The sequence below is a fragment of the Herpailurus yagouaroundi genome, unplaced genomic scaffold (assembly GCF_014898765.1).
Source record: "Herpailurus yagouaroundi ecotype Mexico unplaced genomic scaffold, PumYag 29, whole genome shotgun sequence".
NCBI lineage: Eukaryota > Metazoa > Chordata > Mammalia > Carnivora > Felidae > Herpailurus > Herpailurus yagouaroundi.
Genome location: NW_024412377.1, coordinates 1109455 through 1124437, shown reverse-complemented (window position 1 = coordinate 1124437; position 14983 = coordinate 1109455). Strand labels below are relative to the sequence as shown.

The 14983-nt window shown below is 51.0% G+C and overlaps 1 protein-coding gene across 1 annotated transcript in view; it reads right to left on the bottom strand.

Moving 5' to 3' along the window:
• Positions 1 to 11467: 11467 nt before the first annotated feature.
• Positions 11468 to 14983, bottom strand: part of IRX2-DT (IRX2 divergent transcript) — a 41064-nt gene continuing 37548 nt past the window's right edge. The window contains exons 5-7 of the mRNA XM_040491840.1: positions 14583 to 14978; positions 14277 to 14367; positions 11468 to 12218 (exon numbers count right to left, since the gene is read on the bottom strand). Coding sequence (XP_040347774.1) covers positions 11910 to 12218; positions 14277 to 14367; positions 14583 to 14978 — 796 coding nt within the window. The 3' untranslated portion in view covers positions 11468 to 11909. The remainder of the gene's footprint in view (positions 12219 to 14276; positions 14368 to 14582; positions 14979 to 14983) is intronic.

Here is a 14983-nt window from a genome sequence, read left to right as displayed (position 1 = left end):
AACGGGGGAGGGGCAGAGAGAGAGGGAGACACAGAATCGGAAACAGGCTCCAGGCTCCGAGCCATCAGCCCAGAGCCTGACGCGGGGCTCGAACTCATGGACCGTGAGATTGTGACCTGGCTGAAGTCGGATGCTTAACCGACTGCGCCACCCAGGCGCCCCAGATTTATGATCCATTTCAAAATAACTCAGTGTATGGTCTGAGGTAGAACACATAGTTCATTTTTTTTTATGTGGATATTGAGTTGCTTTTGCACCAAGGTATTTATGTCAAAACTAAGTGACCATCTAAAGGGGTAGTATCCAAAATCCATAATGAACTTATCAAACTCAACACCCCAAAACCAAATAGTTCAGTGAAGAAATGGGCAAAAGACATGAATAGACACTTCTCTAAAGAAGACATCCAGATGGCCAACGGACACATGAAAAGATGCTCAACGTCACTCATCATCACGGAAATGCAAATCAGAACCATGATGAGATACCACCTCACACCTGTCAGAATGGCTAAAAGTAACAACTCAGGAAACAACAGATGTTGGCCAGGATGTGGAGAAAGGGGAACCCTCTTGCACTGTTGGCGGGAATGCAAACTGGTGCAGCCACTGTGGAAAACAGTATGGAGGCTCCTAAAAAATTAAACATAGAACCACCCTATGACCCAGCAATTGCACTACTAGGAATTTATCCAAAAGACACAAAAATGCTATTTCGAAGGGATACACACACCCCAAGGTTTATAGCAGCGCCATCAACAATAACCAAATTACGGAAAGAGCCCAAATGTCCATTGAACTGGTGAATGAATAAACAAGATGTTGTGTGTGTGTGTGTATATATATATATATATATATATATATATATATACATGCAATGGAATATTACTCAACAATAAAAAAAAATGAAATCTTGCCATTTTGCAACAACGTGGATGGAGCTAGAGTGTATTATGCTAAGCGAAATAAGAAAGACAAATGTATGCTTTTACTCATATGTGGAATTTAAGAAACACAACAAATGAACATAGGGGAAGAGAAGGAAAAATAAGATAAAAACAGAGAGGCAAAACATAAGAGACTCTTAAATACAGAGAACAAACAGGGTTGCTGGAAGGGAGGTGGTGGGGGGATGGGCTAGATGGGTGATGGGCATGAAGGAGGACACCCGTTGGGATGAGCACTGGGTGTCATATGTAAGTAGTGAATCACTGGGTTCTACTCCTGAAGCCAAGACTATACTGTATGTTAACTAACATGGATTTCTAAAAAATAAGTAAATAAAAGACTAAGCGATCATCTATGTACAGATCTACGTTGGGCTCCCTATTCTGTTCTGTGGGTCTATAGGTCTTTCTATTCACCGGTGTCAAGCTGTCTTAATTACCATAACTTTATAGTCAGGCTTAAAGTCAAGTGGCGTAAGCTTTCCAAGTTGGTTCTCCTTCAAAATTGTTCAACTTATCTTGTTCTTTGTAACTGCACACAAACTTTAGAATAAGTCTATCGGTTTCTCCGAAAAAACAAAACAAAACAAAACAAACCACCGATGTGTTGATTGATGCCGTATGTCTACATACCAATCCGGGGAGAATGGACATCTTCACAGATGGAGTTTGCAATCCAGGAGTGTGACATACCTCTCATTTTATTGACACTTCCCTCCCTCACTCTTGTGTAGTGTTCTGGGTAGAGTTTTTGTGTGATACATCTGACTCCATTGATTCATACTCACTCAAATTTAAATGCTTATTTGTTAAAAATTTGTCAAAAATTAAATTTCCTATAACTTACTGCTACATTGTAGCAATATAATTGTTTTGTATCAAATGTCTATACTACTGAAAGCAATCTACAGATTTCGTGTAATCCCTAGCAAAATACCAACATTTTCACAGAACGAGAACAAACAATCCTAACATTTGTATGCAACCACAAAAGATCTTGAATAGCCAAAGCAATTGAAAAAAGAACGACAAAACTGGACGCGCCATAATTCCAGGTTTCAAGTTACATTAAAAAAGGAGTGGTAACTAAAACAGTATGGTACTGGCGTAAAAACAGACAGATGGGTGCCTGGGCGGCTCAGTTGGCTGAGCATCTGACTCTTGATTTCAGCTCAGGTCATGATTTGAGTTTGTGAGTTCAAACCCCAGGTCAGGCTCCACACAGTCAGTGCAGAACCTGCTTGGGATTCTCTCTCTTCCTCTCTGTCCCTCCCCTGCTCATGGATGCCCATGTACATCTGGTCTCTCTCTCAATCTCTCTCTCAAAATAAATAAATAAACTTTAAAGAAATAGACATACAGATCAATGGAATTGAACAACAACAAAAAAAAAAAAAACCCCAGAAATGAACCCACAATTAAATGGTCAATTAATCTTCGACAAAGCAGGAAAGAATATACAATGGGGAAAATGTCTCTCCAACAAATGGTGTTGAGAGAACTGAACAACAACATGAGAAAGAATGAAATTGGAGCACTTTCTTACATCCTACACAAAAATAAACTCAAAATTGACTACAGGCCTAAATGTGAGACATAAATCCATAAAAATCTCGGAAGAGCACAGGCAGTAATCTGTCTGACATCAGCCATAGCAGCATTTTTCTAGATATGTCTCCTGAGGTAAAGGAAACAAAAGCAACAATAAACTATTGGGACTACATCGAAATAAAAAGCTTCTGCACAGCAAAGGAAACAATCAACAAAACTAGAAGGCAACCAACTGAACAGAAGATATTTGCAAATAAAACATCTGCCAAAGGGTTAGTAACCAAAATATATAAAGAATTGATCGACTCAACACCCCCCAAAACAAATAATCCAATTTAAAAAAGGGCAGAAGACATGAATAGGCATTTCTCCAAAGAAGACATCCAGATGGCCAACAGACACATGAAAGGAGGTTCCGCATCACTCATCATCAGAGAAATATAAATCAAAACCTTGGAGATTTGTCACCTCACACCTGTCGGAATGACCAAAATCAGAAACGCAGTGGGGGGCCTGGCTGGCTCAGTCAGTAGAGCATGAAACTCAGTCTCAGGGTTGTAAGTTTGAGCCCTACGTTGGGTGTAGAGATCACTTAAAAATAAAATCTTTAAAGACAAAAAAAGAAGAAGAAGAAGAAGAAGAAACAAGTACTGGTGAGGATGTGGAGAAAAAGGAAACCTGTTGCCCAAATGTCCATCAACTGATGGATGGACAGAGAAGATGTCGTATATACAGAAAATGGAATACTGCTCAGCCATAAAAAAGAATGAAATCTTGCCATTTGCAATGACATGGATAGAACTAGACAGTATTATGCTCAGCAAAGTAAGTCAGTCAGAGAAAGACAAATCTATGATTTCACTTATGTGGAATTTAAGAAACGAAACAAATGAGCAAAGGGGAAAAAAAAGAGGAGACAAACCAAGAAACAAACTCTTAACTACAGAGAACATATCGATGGTCACCAGCGGGGAGGTGGGTCAGGGGATGGAGAAATGGGTGATGGGGATTAAAGAGTACACTTGTCATGATGAAAATAAAACAAAATAAAATAAAGAGAAATGCAATTGTTTTAATATGGATTTTCTATCCTGTGACCTTGCCACATTCACATACTAATTCTGATAGATGCTTTGTTTTTCACAGTCATGCTGCCTAAGAAACCTTCCAAATTTTGCCTTATTTCCTCATTTGCTTGTTTGCTTGTCTGCTTATTATCTTATTACACCGGCTAAGACCCCCAGTGCAATGCCGAGATCCAGCGCAAATCCCTATCGTGCTCCCAACCCTGAAAGGCATTAACTCTTCTCTGGTTAACACTGATGTCCGCTGTGGGGCATGTTGGTGTTCTCCGTCCAATTGAGGGATTTCATTCTGCCCATGGTTTTCTGAGCGTTCTTAATAAAGGAGTCATAAATTTGTCCATTTTTTTCTCCATCTACGGACATGATTTATCCCCTTTACTCTCTTGACATAGTGAATTACATCGATTTTTCCAAGTTGAGTCAACTCTCAGTTCCCGGGATGAACCCCATTTGTGCACGGTGCTTTACCCTCTGATAGGCTGTGGGACTTGGGTCCCTTACACGCATGAGGACTCTTGTTTCTATGTTGATGAGACGTGTTGGCGCTGTGATGCATGCACATCAAACACACAAATACAGAATCTGAGAAAACACCTGTCATAGCCACCAGAGCGGCTAAGTGGAAGAGACTGAGCATGCCAAGTGTTGGCACGCGTGTGAAGCAGCCAGCGCCCTCCCGCCTTGCTGAGACATGAGACCGTACCGCCAGCCTCGTCCCTGACGACACCGCACATCCATCCACCCCGCGACCCGGTCACCCCACTTCTTACAATCCATCCTGCTCCTGGACCGCTACAAATACGGGACAGCCTTTGTAGAAACCGCAGCACTGTTTCTAAAAGCGAAAGCTGAAACGACACAAATATCTTTACAAGGGGTCTGGTTGATTGACCGCAATGCATTCCAAGATGAATGCTATGCAGGTACTTTTGAAAAAAATGAGGAAAGTCTCTACAAAGTAATTTGTAGTGAGGTCCTTGGTTTACTGTTACAAAAAAAGTAGCAGGGTGTTGAATAGTGTGTACAATAGGCTACCTCCTCTCTAAGAAACAAAGGGAGAGGGGCGCCTGGGTGGCTCAGTCAGTTGAGCATCCGACTTCGGCTCAGGTCATGATCTCACAGTTTGTGAGTTCGAGCCTCACGTCGGGCTTTGTGCTGACAGCTTGGAGCCTGGAGGTGCTTCGGATTCTGTGTCTCTCTGCCCCTCCCCTGCTCGTGCTCTGTCTCTCTTTCTCAAAAATATAGAAACATTAATTTTTTTTAAATGGAATCCAGTCCAAAAAGGGAAAAACCCTAAAATTAAGGTAGATAGAAATACATAAACCTGTATAACCTTGATGAGATAATGTAATACTTTCAAGTAATTTTGGACATAGTGCCTTATGCATCCTAAATATGATGTTTTCCAGATACAAAAAAAAAATTGCAAGGAAATGTAAAAAACAACTGCACTCAGTGAATTTATTGTTATTAATAATGTCAATGCAATATATTTTGAGATAAATCAAATAAATGAATATACCATGTTGAAGGAAATAAGACTTTCGATATATGGGGAGAGATGTAAATAAAAATATTTTGATGCTAAATACAAATTAGAAATATATGTGCACTTATCTGAAATATAATTGATTATGTGCTTTATTTCAAAATCTATATATAAAAGCTGACCATAAATATTTTTCTCAGAGAGTCATGTAAAACTCTGGCAAAGTCAGAGAGTTCAAAAGAGAACGGATATAGAGACATGCTCTTCCTCTCGCTCCTTTATCGTATACACCCGATTCATCACTTGGCACATAGCTTTTTAAAATTACCAAATACACATGAAGTGGCAAGATGTAGGTTCTTCCGATTTCATGCTGCAGATTTCACTGGTGGTGAATAGTTACTTGGCGTTTCCTGTGTATCCTTACAAATCTTTCTGCACACAATAATAGCATTTTGAAAAAAAAAAAAAAAAGCAAATGAAGAAAGAATCCACCAAATTTTGTGACTGATTTGTATCCACTGGTACTGTTACAAATCCTCCCCTCCAGGCCTCCCTGAAATTAAGAGAACAATGCAGAAAGGTCCCCTCTTAGAGTTCCACTTCCTGAGTGTCTGCCTGGTGCTCCTGCAACTTCCCCCCAGAGCCTCAGCACAGGGACACTGATGTGGCTCCTGGTTCTGTGTCCTGGGAAAGGGGTGGTCTCACCGGGCCCTGGTCGCCGTGCTCAGAGGGGGCAGCACAAAATATCCCAAGGGTGCCTCCCATTCCCTTGTATGGACACGCCCATTTCCCTCACCTCCCCCAACTCCCCACCCTTGTCCCCACCAAACTGGTGCCCGCTTCTCTGATCTTCTCATTCTAAAACGTTCTATCCATTTTTGATTTAGATTCTATGTGTCGTGCCATAGGTAGCCTTTGGGATTGGCTCTTGCCCCACAACCTGATTCTCTGGAGATCCATCGGGATTGCCTCGTGGACCCGCAGCTCACTGTGTGCACAGCTGAGCAGTAGCTCCACCATTCGGCCTCAGAAGGACATCTGGCTGATTCCAGTTTCTATTATAAATAAGGCTGTTGGGAACATCCGTGTGCAGAGTTGGTGTGAATGCACATTTGTGTTTCTCTGGGACCAATGCCCAAGAACGCAACTGCCGGACTCCGTGGGAGTTTCAAGTTTAGTTTTGGAAGAAACTGCCCAACTGTTTTCCAGAGTGATTGTATCATTCTGTTATGCCCACCAGCAAGGTGTGGGCATGCCCGCTTCTCCACGTGGTCACCAGCATTTGAGGGTGTCACTCTTCTATTTACCTTTGCCATTCGAGGGGGGTCATGCCTTTCATTGTGGTTTTAATTTGCATTTCCTTGATGACATTGAACATCTGTTCATGTGCCTATTTTCCATCTCTATATCCTTTTTGGTGAAATGTCTTCTTAGATCTTTTTTGTCCAAATTCCAAATGATGGTCTCCTGTCATTGTTTTCTTTCTTTCTTTGTTTTGCTTTGTTTTAGTGTTCTTTATATATTGTAGATACTAGTCCTTTGTTGGATATGTGTTTTGCAGATAATTCCCTCACTCTGCAGCTCATCTTTGTGTTCTTTTACAAATATTTTTCACAAAAAGAATAATAGTTAAAACTGGAAGTGTCTTTCCCAGAACAAAAGTTTTAATTGGGATCAAGTTCAATTAATCAAATTTTCCTTTTCTGGCCTAAGAATTCACTGCCTAGCTCCTAGATCTTAAAGATTTTCTTCTATGTTTTTCTCAAAGTTCTACAATTCAATTAAGTCAGCGATCCATTTTTAGTTCATTATTGAGCAAGGTGTGAGAGTTGGGCTGACATGTTGTACATGTTGTTGTTTTGCTGGGAATGTCCAGTGACTCCAGCGCCATTTGTGGAAAAGACTAACTTTCGTCCATTGAATTGTTTTTCATTGTCATCAAACAGGTCAGGCTCGTGTGGGTCTGTGTCTGTGCTCTCTATTCTGCTCCGATGATCTACATGTCTGTCCCTCCACCAGCACCACATACTCCGGACTCTGGTAGCCATGTAACGTCTTAAAATAAAATCGACTGATTCCCCCTATTTGTCCTTCATCAAAATTATTTAAGCAGTACTAAAGACCATGCCTTTACGAATAAATTTGGGAAGTGATTTGCCTGTATCCACAAAATTCTTGCTGGAATCAAATTAATTTTTTAAATACTATAACTCTTTCCCACCCTGAATATTTTATGTAAAATATCATCACCGTTCAGTTTGCTCATGTTCAAGTTTCCTTTTCCCAAATGTCAACACGCATTCATTCAGTCAACCCAATTAATTGCTGTGAGCACCTGCTATGTGCCGGGAATAGCACAGGTCATTCCGGATGCAAAACAGAAAACGCGTGCCCACTTTGCTCAAGGAAAGCAAGTCTGGGGGCTGATGGCTAACTCGGGAATTTTCTTTTTAATGTTTATTTTTGAGAGAGAGAGAGAGAGACAGAGTGAGAGTGGGGGAGGGGTAGAGAGAGAGGGAGACAGAATCCGAAGCAGGCTCCAGGCTCTGAGCTGTCAACGGGGCTCGAACTCACGAACTGTGAGATCATGACCTGAGCAAAGTCGGACGCTCAACCAACTGAGCCATCCAGGTGCCCCTAACTCAGGACTTTTTTAAAAACTCCACGTTATTTTCAATGTGCATATCTATTAGGTCCTACAGTTTAACACCCAAAATTGATCATGCCGTTCATTGGAAAGCCAGGGCTCCTGTCATCTGATCTGCCCCATGACCTGCGGTCCACGACACTCAGGTGCAGGGGACTGCCCCAGGGGGAAGCAGTGGTGAAATCTACACAAGTGTCCGGGTCCGTTCTCTGCTCATCTCCCTCGGCTCCTTGCTGTGCCTCTTACAAGTAAAAATGAACAACCAGGAGTGAGCCATTCATCCACCCGTTCATTCATTCATTTATTCAACACTTATTTAGCGTTCATGACCTTCCCAGGCTTGGACTGGGATTGGGAGAATGAGGCCAGAGAGCCCGCCTACCCGGACGCCAGCAGCTCCCAAGGAGAACGAGGGGGAAGGACTGGAGGGGTGAAGCAATCTGTAGAGGCCCGGCCGGGGAGGGAATGTGGCTGCTGGCGGAAAGGCCAGTGGGCCAGGGTGCTGCGAGCAGGGAGCCGGGGAGCTGCCAGCCTACAGCTGTGGGCAGAAACGAGTTCCAAAGGGCTTTCGGCCATGTTGGCACAGGGAAGCTTGCGGAAGTGCGGTGGTTCCCAGGCAAGAGTGCCCACCTCCTGGCCGGGCTCTAAACAGGTTGGAGAGCAGAATGACATATGCAGACCACTATGATCGCTGACGGGCCAGGCCAAAGGACCCGGCCTAGCGGCCTCTCCCACTGAGCAAGGGCTCTGAGCAGATTTGTACGTGAAGACCCAGATCCCTCTGGCTGCAGCGGAGAGGAGAGTGAGAGTGCCTTGTTTCTCGAAGGAGCTTGAGGCAAGAGAGGCCGGAGGAGTCTCCTCCAGGAGTGAGGCGGTGTTGAAGGGCCACAGCCTGGCAGAGCAGCACCGTCTGTCTCCCAGGCCCGCCTCTCTTCTCCTTTCCTCGCTAGGCTGTGTGCTGCCCCCAGCCCCTCTCTCTAACCTCGACTGGAATTTCTTAAAGATGTTCACTGTGACATCAGGGAAGATGCGGGAATGCACTCAGCGTCAAGGCAAGCCTCTCCCCACGGACACTTGCAGTGCTCCCTGAACCTTCCCCTTCCCTGGAGGCCTCGGTGCCCATGGTGCCCCCCGCCTAGAGCAGAGCCAGGGGCCAGCCCCACCTCCCACGAGGCGAGGCAGTGACTCTGCAGACCCCAGATGGAAGGCACAGTGATCCTGGGGAGCCCGCTGCCCAAGCAGCCCGTCCCCGTGCCGGGCCTCGGATAATGGCACAAAGACATATACACAGGTGACAAAATCCATTTAAAGGTCTGAACCGCAAACCCAAGACCTAGTTGTTTGTTTTGTTGGTTTTAATTTTTTTTAATGTTTATTTATTTTTGAGAGAGACAGAGCATGAGCAGAGGAGGGGCAGAGAGAGAGGGAGACACAGAATCCGAAGCAGGCTCCAGGCTCCGAGCCGTCGGCACAGAGCCCGACGCGGGGCTCGAACTCACGGACCGTGAGATCGTGACCTGCGCCAAAGTCGGATGCTTGACGGACTGAGTCACCCAGGTACCTCCTTGTTTTGCTTTTAAATAAAACCCCTAAATTAGACTTCTTCTGTAGTATAACACTTTTTAAAGTGCTAACTCTTATTTTTTATTTTCATTTTCAACACAAAATATTTCCACACAATAGAAATGTACAGAGTAACATAACTGCATGTGACCATCATTCCAAGTGAATAATCATTCACCTTTCGTGGGACATTTACATCAGATACGCTTTTCAGAATTAAAACATCACCAATAGCGCTGGACCCCCCTCCAAATCCCCCCCCCCCCCCCCCCCGCCCTTCACAAGTACTCAGGCACCCTGCGGGGGGAGTGGAGGCCTTCCTTCCCACACTGTGACAGCAGCTTCTGGGACAGCCCCCCACCCGTCTGTAACTGTAAATAGCACAGAATACTGTCATCCGTAAAACTCCACCCTTTGCATCATCTTGCCCGAATCCTTTTCCTTTCGGAGGATTTTCTCACTGAGCTTTGCACCTTCAGGACTTACACACTTTGACCCAAGGGGCACTACCTTCATGCACATTCACCCCTGGGGGCCACTGTGTTCCATGAAATATGCCCCACGTTGCGTACCCAGGCCTGCGCTGACTGCGGTCCGGGGGTCCCCAGTTTGCACTTGGCAAACAACGCTGCGGGCGGTGCTTGGCCACCCCTCCCTGCCTCCACTGGCCTGCTCTCTGTGGTGGACCAGGAAGTGGTGGGTTGCAGACCAGAGAAGTGGGTGTCTGCTGACCTCCCACGTGCTGCCGAACAGCTCCCTAGTTTCCTCTCAGCAATTTCAGCTAGCACTGCAGTGAGAGACATTCCCTGTGCCTGCACCCTCGGGCCTAGTCTGGTGGCCTCCAGTGGACGGAAAGTCGCACCTGGGGCACTCTCTGATTTCCCATCACTAGGGAGTTAGGGCATCCTTGAGCCTTTTCAGACCTGCTCTCCGCACAGTCTGTTCCTATCTCGGGTCCATTTTTCCACCAAATGGCTCGTCTTCACTCTCGGACTCTGAGGATTCTTTCTGATTCTGCACAGCAAGGCTTGTCCTATCTGCAAACGCTCCCAGTGTCCTCCCCCTGGTGGGGATCGGCCATTTCTAGGCTGCCCAACTGAAGTTTTAATGAGGACTGTTTTGGTGCAATTTGTCAAATGGCTGCCGCATGCTCTCCAGTTTTTCAAAAGAAAAACAAAACAAATCAAAAACAAAAAGGAAACAAAACCCTCCTGCCCTCCCTACCTAAGCAATCCCAGGTGTGCCACAGCCTCCGGGAGAGCTTGGTAGGGGCCGGGCTGGCCTGTGCGCCTGCCCTGTGCCCCCGAGTCGGCGGTCTGGGCGAGCTGTTTTGGGGTACACACGACCCACGAGGAGTTAGCCCGAGGCGATGCAACACGGCCCCAGACAGGCGCTAAAGCAGCCGTCAGACGGCTGAAGAGAAGCCTCCTTCGCCAGCGTATTCCTGCGAGCGGGGGTCCTACCTGCTCCTGCGCCCGCGGGCTCCGCTCGGTCCGCGCCGCCGGCCCCCGGAGGTGCGCCCCCCGCTCGAGCGGCGACGGCCAGGGGGGCGGGGGGGGGGCTCGCCCACCTGCCTCCCGCGCGGATCGCTGACCCACGCGGGCCGCTCCCGAAGCGGGTCTCCAGGAACGGAAATCGGGCTCGGGGGCTGCGCGCCGGAGGCGGGGGAAGCGGCGGCAGAGGAGCTGGGAGGACGCGGACGGGGGGAGGCGGGGGGCGGGCAGGGACCGAGGCCAGAGGCCGCCGGACGCGCGGAAGTGGGGACGCGGCGGAGGCGGGCGCCGCGGGGAGCACGCACACTTGGCTGCCCGCTCGAAGGCACCGGGGTCTGCCGTCGCTACGCTGGAGTCAGCGACCGGTAACCAAACACCGGTGCCTGGGGAGCCAGAGAGGTGCCCTCGGTCCTGGGGTCCAGACCCCACGGGCTGCCCCCGGCCTCTGGGGGCTGCGCCCTCGGGTCTCCTCCCGCGAGGCCGCAGGCGGCTCCGGGCCGGGGGCGAGGGGACCCCCCCACCCCCGCCTGCCAGGGTTCTCCCGCGCGCTCGCTCTGCGGGGACAGGTCTCACCGGAACCGTGTTTGAGAACCTCCGAAGAGCGCCGTATCTGCAGCCCCGTCGGACGAGCCCGGAGGTACCCGCGTCGGAGAGAGATTCGCGTCTCGTTGGGACTTGCTCTTTGCGCAGTTCACGGCGGCCAGCGCTGCTTTGCGAGAAACAGAGGGAGACGGAAACAAAGGAAGTTGCAGATCCGAACTTCGTGACCCCCGACTCCTTCTGGCTGCGTTTGCTGCAGGGCCCCAGGAAGTCGTGGGCCAGCAGCGACCCGGGATTCGGAACACGCTGGGCAGGTGCCCTGACGCGCCCACGCCGATGTGGCGAAAGTCACAGCCCTGGGGGGAAATGTATACGTTCACCTTAATCGACCCCCCCCCATTACACGTTCCATTTTGTAAGTGTTGCCACCAACCCCACAAACTGCGCCCATTACCCGGCAGTGAGACAGAGTGAAGCAAGTTCGTGCGCGGCTTCGGTTCATCGAAACGCCCGGCCTAGTTTTCCTTCTTCCCCAAGTTAAAGCGACGCGGGCAGACGTAGGCCGGGCCGGGGCGAGAGCGCCCACCGCCGTTCAGTGGCCAGGGACTGCGCCGGGGCCACCGCTGCAGGGACCAGGCCGCAGCCACGGGCCACAGCGCCCCCTCGCCGCCCGCGCGCACGACTCCCGGGCCCGCGCCGCTCCCCGGCCTCCCCGCGCCCCGCCCGAGAGCCCAGGGCCGACCGAGGCTGCCAGGCGGCCCGGCCGGCGCCGCCAGCTCCTTCCGAGAGACCCTCGGGCGCAAGCCCGGCCCCAGGCCTTTCTCTGCGCTCGGCCTCGCAGGACGCCCCGGCTCCTTGAAACGTGCGTGTCCACGCCGACTCGCTCTAAAGGCACCGGCGGCTGTGGGGACAAGACACAGAAATGCGACGGTGTTAACTTCTTTTCATCAGCGCGCGGAGGGGAGGAGAGGGAAACCGAGCCCGAAACCGCGCGCCGCCTACGTGACGGTTACGAGCCATCCCATCGCGCTGTCACCGCAGCTGGCCGGGGCTGCCGCGCGGGCCTCGCCTCTGTCCGCCGCTCCGGCTCGGACGCCACGAAAACAGCCGCGGCCAGGCGCCCGGACACCCCTCGCCCGCCACCAAAGCGCCCGGGTCCCCGCCCTGCTGCACGGGCGGCCGTGGGGCCCGGGGCCGGCGGCTCGCTCCCCGCGCGGCCTGCGCTCTCCGCGGTCACCGGAGACGGAGTTCGCCACCCTCGCGGGCGGCCGCGTGCCGAGCCACCGCGTCGGGCCTCCTCGCTTGCAGCCTGTTTTTCCCACTGACTTGTTTTAAAAGAAGAGCCAGCCAACTTTAATCCAAGACAAGGAAAGTGACTTAAAAAAAAAAAAATCCGGGAGCTTTAACGTGAAACGAAGTTTGTATATTCCAGGAACAATGCGGAGCCTAAGTTTTAATGTCTCTGCGTAGGCATGTTAATTTGCTACAGTCACTACCAATAAAAGCGGCAAGCACTGCGATTCGACTGTTTAATAGTGCAAGGTAGACGGTTTTTATTAGTAGCAGGCAGCAGTATGGAGAATTTGGATTTCAGTGGAGGGGTGTAATTGCTGGGGGAAATACGCGGGAGGAAGAGGCTGTCTTCAGAATCAGCAGCTCGCGCGAAAGAGACGAAGAGGAGACAGCCGTGGTGGAGACGCGCCCTGGGCGGCGGGAGCCCCTCCAAAGCCACGTGGCCTTGTCTGCTTATATACTTAATTGATGTCAAAATCGAGTGTATCCGGAGCATACGCTCCTGCTCCAAACTGGGGATGTTTTTGTAATAATTCGCTGTTTTCTTTCTGCCCCTGGCAGAGATCAGGCCCAAGGGGGGTGGAGGGAGCGGGAGGGAGGGCGAGGGGACGAGCCCCAAATGCTAATGAAACACAGCAGGAACTGGCCTTTGGAAATGGAAACATTGCAGGCCAATCATCCTTGGTGATAAACATTAGACCTGATTTTTTTTTCACTTAAACTATCTAATTGGAAGCGAACCCCGAAGCCTGCAATCTGATCCGTTGGCTGTTACATTTGTCATCCCACCTGGGTGACTCTCTTTCCAGGCCTCTACCTCCCAGAATCCCCTCTCCGGAAGACCAAAAACATCCCAGACCCCACGCTGGTATGCTCCGACGACTGCTGGAGCACCGCCCCCCCCCTCCATTCTCCCTTTCCTTTTCAACACTTCAATAATTGGTGTAAAGTCTGCCCTACACTGAGTTAGGACAGCCCACGTGGGGCGGCAGCGTGGTGGGAACCAGGGGGCTGGGTCCTCCAAGTGGCCCAGTGTGTGGGAAGCGGCGATGTGGAGGTTGAAGCCAGGAGGCTGGATTTTAGGAAGGGGGGAGCACTGGGGAGGCAGGGGCCACAAGCCTGCAGGCCACGGAGGATGGGTTCTTCTCAAACCCGACACCTGGGTTTGGGACGGGCTCCCCTGGACCTAGGGAAAGACAAACGCAGCTTAACTATGTCTTCAAAGTTCTGCTGGCCAACAGGACTGGGCTGCAGCCTAGCCCGGGGTCTGCCCCCGCAGGACCTTAACAGAACTCGGCAGCCCGGCTGCCAGGGCAGAGTGCAGGGAAGTGTGGGGGCGAGAGGGCTGCAGGCCGAGCCCTCACCTGCAGGGATTCGACCTTACAGGAAACCTTTCCGAGGCGGCCTCTGGGGAAGAGGCACCTGTTGGGTGGGCGTCTGCCCAGGACCGCACACACGGATACCCGGTGGACCTCCTGAGCAACCCCCCCTCCGTCGGGGACCAGTACCCCCTCCCCCAGCACCCTCCTGCCCCTGGTTGGGGAGGGGTGGAAGAGGGGCAATGGAGTGAAGGGTTTTCTAGGGCTGGGGTCCCAGGGCCCGCCGCTAAGCATCTCCCCTCCGGGCCCCCGGAGGCACGTCCCGAGCCGCCAGTTACCTGGCCTACCTCTGCCGCTGCCTGCGCTCCTGCCAGCGGCCTGGCTCCTTCTCCTTCCTCCCCAAGTGACAGCAAGGCTTCGCGTCGTGCCAGAGGCGGTCGGTCCGGTGACAGTCATTCTCTAGAATGCTTTACGACACACGTCCGACGGAGGAGTCAACTTATTAAAATAAAATCAAATAAAACTCTCGGGGGAGGGGTGGCATCTTCGCGGGTGGGACACGAGCGGCGTGTGTCTAAACCTTACCCAAAGCCAAAAGTCCTCACGCCCAGAGCCCCGGGTCTCCGCTGTGGACTTCGGGGCAGCAAGCTCACCTCTGGGCCCTCCTGGCAGTCCGCGAGGAAGGCGCCCGGGATCCGGGTCCCGCAGGGACACGCGGGACGGCGCGGGGCAGGCGACCGGACCCGAGGCCACGCGGGGCGCCTTCCACGGCGAGGCCGAGGGGACCCGGGAAGGTGGAGGTGAGAGCCGCGCACGCCACCCCCGGGAGGACCCGGGCCGCCGGCGCTGCCACGCCGCCCTCCCTTCGGCCCGCGGCTCCCGGCCGGAGCCTGGGGACACGCGCGCGGTCACCTGGGCCGGCCTCTTCGTAGCGCAGAGCGGGGCGCGGGCCGTGCGTCCCCCAAGTGGACCAGACCGGCCTGCGTGCGGATGGCCTCCGCTCAGTCCCCGCGGGCCGAACGGGGAGGAGGTGGGGGGGGAGGCAGTGGCTGCG